Source organism: Elephantulus edwardii, unplaced genomic scaffold (genome assembly GCF_000299155.1).
Source record: "Elephantulus edwardii isolate Elephantulus edwardi_28Jun2011 unplaced genomic scaffold, EleEdw1.0 scaffold00052, whole genome shotgun sequence".
In the NCBI taxonomy this organism is placed as follows: Eukaryota; Metazoa; Chordata; class Mammalia; order Macroscelidea; family Macroscelididae; genus Elephantulus; species Elephantulus edwardii.
In genome coordinates, this window is record NW_006399802.1 from 6434499 (window position 1) to 6444203 (window position 9705).

General features: G+C 40.7%; 1 protein-coding gene across 1 annotated transcript in view; it reads left to right on the top strand.

Annotated features, from left to right (window-relative positions):
- Positions 1-9705, top strand: part of INVS (inversin) — a 180186-nt gene that overhangs the window by 137845 nt on the left and 32636 nt on the right. The window contains exon 11 of the mRNA XM_006886972.1: positions 989-1201. Within this exon, the coding sequence (XP_006887034.1) occupies positions 989-1201 (213 nt within the window). The remainder of the gene's footprint in view (positions 1-988; positions 1202-9705) is intronic.

Sequence of the window (9705 nt, forward strand, 5' to 3'; positions counted from 1 at the left end):
TTAAAGCAGCGTATGAGAAAGCCTGTCTCCCCACTCGCCACCAGCTCCATGTTTATTAAACATTCTGACCTTTACAAATCTGAAAATCAGTGAAGTTCTCTCATGTGACTCTTAATTCACATTTCTCTTAGGAGTAACATTGAGCAAAGTTTTACTTTTTTTTTTTTAATTACAAGGGTTTTTAGGAATTGTCTTTTAATTTCTATTTTGATGGGTTGGGGTTTTTTTTTTTCCCTTACAAAGTTTTATTATTTCCTACATAGTTGGATTTATTACTCTTTGCTTTTGATTCTTTTAGTTTTGCATCATTTTTTTAGAAAAGACTTCCCACTCCAATTTTTTTGTAATCATGCATGGCTTCTTCCAATACTTTTCTGGTTGGTTTGGGTTTGTTTTTTTTTTCATTTGTTCTTTGCTGTATCCAGAATTTATTTTCATGTAAGATGTGCTATAAGAATCTTTTCCCCCATATGGCTACCCAGTTGTCTTAACACTATTTAATTAATAATCCATCTTTTCTCTAGCAATTTGAAATGCCATCCTTACCGTACACTAAATTTCCTTCTTTATAGGGTTATTTTTTCTTTCATATGTATTTATTACAAGTAAACATAGGCTCACACTTACTACTCTCACAAAATATTATTTGCAGTACTTTGTGAGATACTAGCTATGAATGTTTTGGCACTTGAGGAAGAAGGAAAGTGGATCATGTGTTACCACAGCTCTCAGCTGGTACACCAGCCAGCCAAACTCAGCGATCACCCTGGTTAGCAACACACAGTGCTGGCCCCCAGCCGTATTCACCCTTATTTTGTATCCCTTGGAGTTTGTAAGGATCAAGGAAACAACCATGGAGAAGAAGCAGTGGTTTTGCCTGGGGAATATTCCACATCTTAGAATGAAGGTGCCTAATATTTCCTGTTCAACTCTGTCTTGAGTTGCACTCTAACACTTTTAAAAAAAAATCTGTATCTTCCTGCTTCAGATACACACCCTTGGACTATGCTTTGCTTGGTGAACGCCATGAAGTGATTCAGTTCATGATAGAGCACGGTGCCCTGTCCATCGCAGCCATCCAGGACATTGCTGCCTTCAAAATCCAGGCTGTCTACAAAGGGTACAAGGTCAGAAAAGCTTTCCGAGACCGGAAGAATCTCCTCATGAAGCACGAACAGTTGAGAAAGGATGCTGCTGCCAAGTAAGTATGCGCTACAGAACCAGGGGGCAGAGGGACGGGTGGGCGAGGCGAAGACGGCAAAGCTCTGGCTCACATCCCGCGGCCAGGCTGCTGAGCGAGGCTAGACACGTTATTACAGCCACTGTGTCAAGCATAACATTCCTTGGAAGGGAACATCGTCCTTTCTTTGGAGGGAAACATGTTGGTTGGAAAGGTAGAGGCTCAGTCAAAGAGAGGAAGACTCTCAACAAGAAAGGTAGACCCAGTGAGTGGAGAAATGGGTTCAAGCGTGTCAGCAAGTATGAGGATGGCACAGGACAGGGCAGAGTTCAGGCCTGTTGTTCACAGGCTTCCTATGAGTCATACTCGTTTGGATAGTGCCTAACAACCACCACCGTCTCCTGTTCAGGCAGATACAACTTCAAATTCTGAAAATAGATGGTCACACACTAAATTGGCGTTTAGGAAATTATCAGTAGAAGGAAGGAAAATTTCCCATTCCTTGAAGAGAATATTTACTTGCAGCTCAGGATGAAGTGTCATATGTGTTACCTACATATGTCCTTACTCACTTGCGAGAATTTAGGCAGGAAGGTTGGGAAAGAGGCATGAAGTGACTTCAAGTTAGTGTTTTGGCTAATTCTGGATTTTTTTTTCTTTTTTACGAAAGTAAGGAGAAAAAAGTTTGTGTCAAGGATTGAGATGTGTCCTCCAGAAATAGATGTAAGAAATGTGGTGTGGAAGTTTGTCATGATCTCGCATGACCTGATAAGCAGTTACAAAAGGATTAACAGCAGGAGTATTGAGTATACCAGAGACTGCTAAGAGAGCAAACATATCTTACCTGGAGAGGGTGAAACCAGGCTGCTCCTTGGAGGCAAGGATTCTGAAGCTCTGTCAGACATACTTTGGGCATAGTGCAAGGAGGGACCAGTCCTTGGAGAGGGACAACTTGTTGGAAGGGTGGAGGGACAGTGCAGGAGTGGAAGACCCTGGATGAGGTGGATTGACTTAGTGGTGGAATAATGGGGGTAGGTGTGTCAGAGACGATAAGATTGGCTCAAGATGCAGCAGGGTTCAGAGCTGTTGTCTATAGGGTTGCTATGAGTCACAAGGCAACTCAACAGCACATAACAACAGCAACAACCACATAACACCTGTAATCCCATCAGAACCCTAAACTGATGAAGAGTTTCTCTGTGGAGAGGCCTGTAACACCTTTTAAAAGTGAACAGAGGGAGGGGATTTTATTAAAGTCAAGACAGAAAGCCAGAAGTGGTTTGGACCCCGGTCCCTAAGCTGGGAAGCTCCATGACACGAGTATGACAAAATATACGGAGAACTATAGGGGCTGCAAATAACAAGTTTTCTTCCAGACATGACACAGTAAGGCCTTGCCCTAGAGCTAGCCCCTGAACTTGAACTTTTGTCCTCCTAAACACTAAAGGCTTCTCTAGTTTCTTTACAATCAATAGGCATAAAACCACAGTCAAGAAATAAGTTTTTTTAATTCATTTTAATGAAAGTTTACAGAGATTTAGGGTTTCCAGCCATTCCTTGTTGCACTTTTCTCCCTGCCCACCTCCTCCCCGCCCCAAGAAATAATTTGATATATTTCATTAGGCCAATCTATTGCCACGGACCCCTTTGCTAAAGAGAAAGGATATCACATTAGTATTTTTTAGTTATTTCATGTGGATCTGAAAGTTGGATAATCAAGAAGGAATTGATGCCTTTGAATTGTGATGTTGGTGAAAAGTATTATACATCCCGTGGACTGCCAAAAGAAGAGAGGAGAAGTGCAGCCAGAGCTCCTTAGTAACAAGGAAGGTGCGAGTTTGTCTCATGTATTTGGCCGTGTTATTAGGAGCTGCCAGTCCTTAGAAAAGGATGTCATTCTTGAAAAAGTAGAGGGTCACCTCAGGAGAAGAAGACCCTCAAAGAAATGGACTGACAATGGCTGCCACACTCAGCGGAAGCACAAGAGATTGTGCAGAAGGTACAGGATCAAGGCAGGGCTGCATTTGTTGTACATGTGAGTTGGAGCTGACAACCACCTAACAACCACCTAACAACAAACTTATTTGCTCAAGTTTTTTACTTGAGGCATTATAGCAGAACTAGATATCTAAGACAAGTATCATTAAGGGAACAATACAAGATAGTATTTCCTAAGATGCTGCTTCTTTTGGTATATGTTTTGGGGTTTTTTTAAAAAATAACATTTTAAACAGTTCTTTCCTTCATATGTTCCAATGCAATATTCATTATTTATCCTCTCTTTTCTTAGCTTCTTCCCAACCCCTATATCAGTCCTGTTTTATAACCATATTGCTATGCAGTATTTGTTCTTTTGTGACAGATATTTCACTCAGCATGTCCTCCAGAGTCACTCATGTTGTGTAATATTTTTAGTTTCTTATTTTTCAATACTGCATAGTATTCCATTGTGTGACTATACCACAGCTTCTCTATCCATTCATTTGTTGGCACTTGTGTTGCTTCTATCTCTTTGCTATTAATAACACAGAAATAAACATAGGTGTGCACATAGCTGTTTGGGTGGCAGCTCTAGTTTCTTTAGGGTATATTCCTAGTAGTGGAATTTCTGGATCAAATGGTATTTCTATTTCTAACTTTTTGAGACAACACCACACTGCCTTCCATAATGGTTGCACCATTTTTGATGTAAGTGTTTCTTACACATGATGTGTCATATCTTCAGTTGCCTAGTGGACACTTCCAGTTTGCCAGGCTTTTGTCACTTATCATATCTCCAAATCTCTCCACATTTCCATTTGTGTATCACATTGGAACCATTACTTCAGACTGTGTAAAACCTGCACTTTGTCACCATAATCTGTTTCTCTTTCTGGCCCCTTTATTTCTCTGCTAGTGTTACCATCTTTGGAAGCACGAGTGGCATTCACTTCCTAAACATGCCTCTGAAAACTCTATGAACTTTGATAAATGTCAATAGTTATAGAAAGGCTTCAGGCCTTTTGTTCTTAGGGTCAATATGAGTCATGCTCTACTTGACAGCAATTAACAACAGTGTTACCATCACTGATTCTCTTAACTCTCATTTGAAATTGCCTTTTATGTCCTATTGCTTTCATTCTTTTGTGTATCATTACTGAATCTAAGCGAGACAGGGTTTTCTAGAGACTAACCTGTCTGCATGGGTTTATGGAAGATGAGATGCTTGAACATTTAGTCTTTGAAAATGGATTCGATTGTGAAGTCTTCTGAGTTAGTGAGCATCACTCATTATGGAATGGGATACATGTTCAAGGCTTGCCCCGAAGACTCTCTGCCGCCTGTGGAAGAAGGTCATGTGGTGGATGCTTAAGGCATGTGTTTATTAACAGGAACCAAGTGTTCGTGTGAGAGGGTGTGGGGCTACGTCATTAGGGGAGAATCCCTGCCTTGGGACTTTCTGACCTACCACCAGATATCCTTCCTGAGATCAGCTCTGGCTGCCCTGTCTCACTTCTGCATGTCAGACTGCCATACTGCCTCTGAGCAGTGGAGCACAGTGCTGTTCTGTACCCACCACGGCCTCCCAGACCAATCATTCAACCAAACGCAAGTCTATTTAGAACTATATTAGGGTAGGAAAAAACCCCATCAACTTCCAAAACTCAGATGATCTAAGCCTTAATGTACAAACAGATGCATCCAGTCTTGAGATTTCTAAACTGTAATCCATGCCATTTAAATGACTGTTCTTGATCTGGTTTCTTGCGCATCAAGCAGTCTTCTGATTACTTGACTTTGTGTTGGCCCTTTTTTTTCCCCCCTGAAGTGTTATCCAGGCTAGTAATTTGTAAAAATTCCCATCCTGTGGTGTTAGATCTGGTTTGGGGACTTCACAGGGCTTATGTCTGACCTACAATAGCTCTCCAGAACTTGAGGCAGCAATGTGTACCCAAATCTCCTCCCCAGCTGAGGTAGTGCACGTCCCTCAGCTTGTGTGGGCAAGCTTCTCCTTGGACTCCTGTGCACATGCTTGAAGCACATGCTGCCCAACACCTGCTCTGGCTTTCTCACTTTCCTATGATGTGAGCCTCTGAGGAGCCAGAAAATTTACTGAAGAAAAGACAGTAGCAGTTGGACTAATTGGAAACCCATTTGTTGTTGTTTTGTACCATCAAGTCGCCTGCAACTCATAGCAACCCTATGTACAACAGCCCTAAACCCTGCTCTGTCCTGTGCCAATCTCACTGTCTTCAACACACCTACCCTCATTACCCCAGTCACTGAATCAATCCATTTCATCAAGAGTCTTCCTCTCCTGTGCTGTCCTTCCACCCTCCCAACCATGACATCCCTCTCCAAGAACTGGTTCCTCCTTGCAACATGTCCAGAGTATGTCACATGAAGCTTCAGAATCTTTGCCTCCAAGGAGCAGCCTGACTTCACCCTCTCCAGGACAAACTTGATTGTTCTCCTAGTAGTCCATGGTATATTCAATACTCTTCCCCAGCACCACAGCTCAAAGGCATCAATTCTCCTTCTATAATCCCTAGTCATTGTCCAGCTTTCTGATGCATAGCAAATAATTGTAAAGACCATGGCCTGTATCAGGCGCACTTTAGTCTCCAGACTGACATTGCTCTTCTGTACTTTGGAGACAGCAGACTTTTCCAATGAAATTTGTCTTTTCATTTTCTGGCTGGTTGGTTTCCTTTAAGATAGTAGCAACAAGGTGAGAAAAAGGTAGAACTAATATTCTACCTTGTTAACACTTTCATGACAATATATTGGTGAAGCTCAATGTCAAGAAAATGAAGATTCTCACCACAGAGCCAGTTGGCAGCTTCATGATGGACTGTGAAGAGATTGAGATTGTTAACAATTTCAGCTTGCTTGGTTCCACAATCAACAGTCTTGACATCAATAGTCAGGAAATCAAAAGATGAATTTCACTGAGAAGATCTACTGTTAAGGAATTCTCTAGCATACTGAAAAGAACTATATCAGTCTGGAAATTAAGGTGCACCTCATACAGTCTATGGTCATCACAATGACTTGTTATGCATCAGAGAGCTAGACAGTAAACAAGGCTGATAGAAAAAGGATTTGAGTTATGGTACTGGAGTGTTGGACACTCCAACAAGAGTGTTTTCTGCAAGAAAACAAACATGTCTGTCCTAGAGAGGGTTAAACCAAGCTTCTCTCTGGAGACAAGGATTTTGATGCTTCATCTCACATAACTTTGAGCACATGGCCAGGAGTGACCAGTTCTTAGAGAGGGACATCATGCTTGGAAGGGTAGAAAAACAGCTTGGGAGAAGACCCAGGATGAGATGGATTGACTCAGTGACTGGAGAAATGTGGTTAGGTCTATTGGAGACGAAGAGACTGGCTCAGGATAGGACAGGGTTCAGAGCTACATAGGGTCATTCATGAGGTGAGTCATTGGCACATAACAACACAATGACATGTCATAGTTTATATTTTTCCCTTTGTAATCTTCTCACTGGGGAGCTCTGTGGGCTGCAGTCTGTAGAGAGTTGTGCAGGTAAAAAGGCAGTGCCTCTCTGGTGGTTTAAACCCACCAGCTGAGGGAGAAAGATGAGCAATTTCTTCCCATGTGATTTACAGACTCCTGAAAACTCGAATGAGCTATGAGTCAGTGCCAACTCGAAGGCAATGTGTTTGAGGTTTTTGCTTTTTTATATCTATTTATTTATTTTTTTTTATTTCGTGTGTGTGTGTGTGTATGTGTGTGTGTACCATTGGATCAGATCTGACTGGCCCAAGAGGAGATTGCCCCTCTTCCAGTGGAGCATCTGGTGGATTCAAACTGCGCACCTTCAGGATTGTAGTACAACTTCCTGCCACTAGGCCACCAGAGCTCCCTGGTTTTTGCTTTTTTAATATTCTTCATGTCAACTGAATAACATTGGGGTTTTTCCCCCTGATAATTGTTTCATAAATCTTACAAGTAAACTATGTCAAACTTACAAAACACGAATCCACCAGGTGCTCTGCTGGAGGAGGGAAGAACTGTCTCCCCCTGTACCAGTCAGATCCAATTTGACAGTTCAGACACACAAAATAATAAAATAAAATAAAATTTACAAAACAGTATAGCATGAATATTAATAGTTTTAACACTTTATAATTAACTGGAGAAAAAAACTACTTGAATTTCTTGACACTAATAATTCTAAGAGTTTAGGACTAAAATCTACATTTTTTAAAGAGTTGTAGTTCTTTTTTTTTAAATTTATTTATTTATTTATTTATTCTTTTTATGTGTGTACCATCAAATTGAATCTGACTGGTACAGGAGGCGATTGTTCCCCCTTCATCAGCAGAGCATCTGGTGGATTTGAACCACGCACCTCTGGGATTGCAGTGCAGTTTCCTACCACTAGGCCACCAGAGCTCGCCTAAAATCTACATTTTTGAAAGCTGGTTTTACATGTTGTTAGTGATTACTTATTATGCCAAGAATGAAAAAAAAACTGAGGAATAATGGCGTTGCATTGATAACTAAAAAGACAATTTCAAGTTTTATCCCTAGTACAGTGTTAGAAGTGATAGAATATTGTCCATACACATATAAGGAAGACTTGTTAATACAACTGTTACTGAAATATATACCCCAAAAGCTAACGCCAAAGAAGAAATTTATTTTCACTGAATTTTGCAGTGTAAAAGTGACCAAATGTGCCATGAAAATTGGTTAATGAATGCTCACTTCGGCAGCACATCAACTAAAATTGAAACAATACAGAGAAGATTGGCATGGTCCCTGTGTAAGGATGGCATACAAATTCATGAAGCATTCTATATTTTTAGTATTTTTTTATTTGTTAATGATAATTTGTGACTGGAATGTAAAAGTTAGAAACCATGAAGAAGGAATAGACTTGGTGACAGAAATGAGGCTGGAAATAGAATGATCAAATTTTGTACATTCAGTGATTTATTAATTGCAAATACCTTTAAAAAAACAGTATACAAATGGTGACTTTACACAGAGGCCTCACTAGATGGACTGCACAGGAATCAGACTGACTACATCTCTGGACGGAATCACTGAAGAAGCTCAGTATCACCAGATGCTAATACTGAGCAGTCAAAGCCAGGCCAAGTGCTGACTGTAGAACAAACCATTAATTACTCATGTGCAAGTTCAAATGGAGACTGAAAAAAATTTAAAATAAACTCAAAAGAACCAAAACATGACCTTGGGTCTATCCCACTATGTGAAAGGAATAGATTCAACATGGAGGCTGAATCTGACTTCTACTCCCTTCATAAAAGGGGTATTGTGCCCATCAATGAAGTCCAGAGCGCTAGCATTATACAAATAGTTAAATAGTCAGAGATACCACTTAGCATGCTTCTTAACTTATTTTTATGAATAATTATGTCTGATGTACTTTGCAAGACTCTCAGTTTAGTCACAATTGTAAGGTTTATAAGGGAAATAGGTCAGAGAGTGGGAGAAGCAAAGAATATCTCACAATGCAAGTCCAGGTTTAGTCCAGCAGTCCCAAGCCAGATTGTTGTTGTTGTTGTTATGTGCTGTCAAGTCACCTGCAACTCATAGCAACCCAATGTACAACAGCTTTGAACCCTGCCCTGTCCTGGACCAGTCTCACTGACTCTGACACACCTACCCCCATTGCCTTAGTCACTGTATCAATCCATCTCATCCAGGGTCTTCCTCTCCTGCTCTGTCCCTCCACCCTTTCAAGCATGATGTCCTTCTCCAAGGATTGGCCCCTCCTGGCCACATGCCCAAAGTATATAAGACAGAGCTTCAAAATCCTTGCCTCCAAGGAGAAACTTGGTTTCACTCTCTGCAAGTCCGACCTATTAATTTTCTTGGTGGTCCATGCTATATTCAAGACTCTTCTCCAGCACCACAACTCAAAGGCATCAATTCTTCTTCTATCATCCCTAGTCATTATCCAGCTCTCTGATGCATAGCAAGTCATTGTGGAGACAATGGACTGGATCAGGTGCATCTTAGTCTCTAGCCTGACATTTTTGCTTCTCAGTACTCTGGAGAGGTCCCTGACAGCAGATTTACCTAACGTGATTCGTCTTTTGATTTCCTGAGTGCTGGTGCCAAGAGTATTGATTGTGGAACTGAGCAAGCTGTAACTGTTAAAAACATTAATCTCTTCTAACAGGGCACATTCCTCAGTTAAAGTCCAGGTAGAGTTCAACAGCACAAATGTAAGCTTATTCTTAAAATTATTTTTAAATTCAGCAGTGAGGTGTGAGTTTGAGTGCTCACTTTAGCAGCATATATATTAAAATTGGAACAATACAGAAAAGATTAGCAAGGATGTTAATTCCTGTGCAAGGATGACATGCAAATTCTTAAAGAATAAATTTGAGGCATTGAACATCAATGATTGAAGACCAGAGGAGTCATAAGATAACATCAAGGACATCACCCATGAAGAGAGCAGAAGGATGTCAAAAGAGACTCTAAAAATTGCACTAGATCAAAACAACTATGAGATATCATCTCACCCCAGTAAGAATAG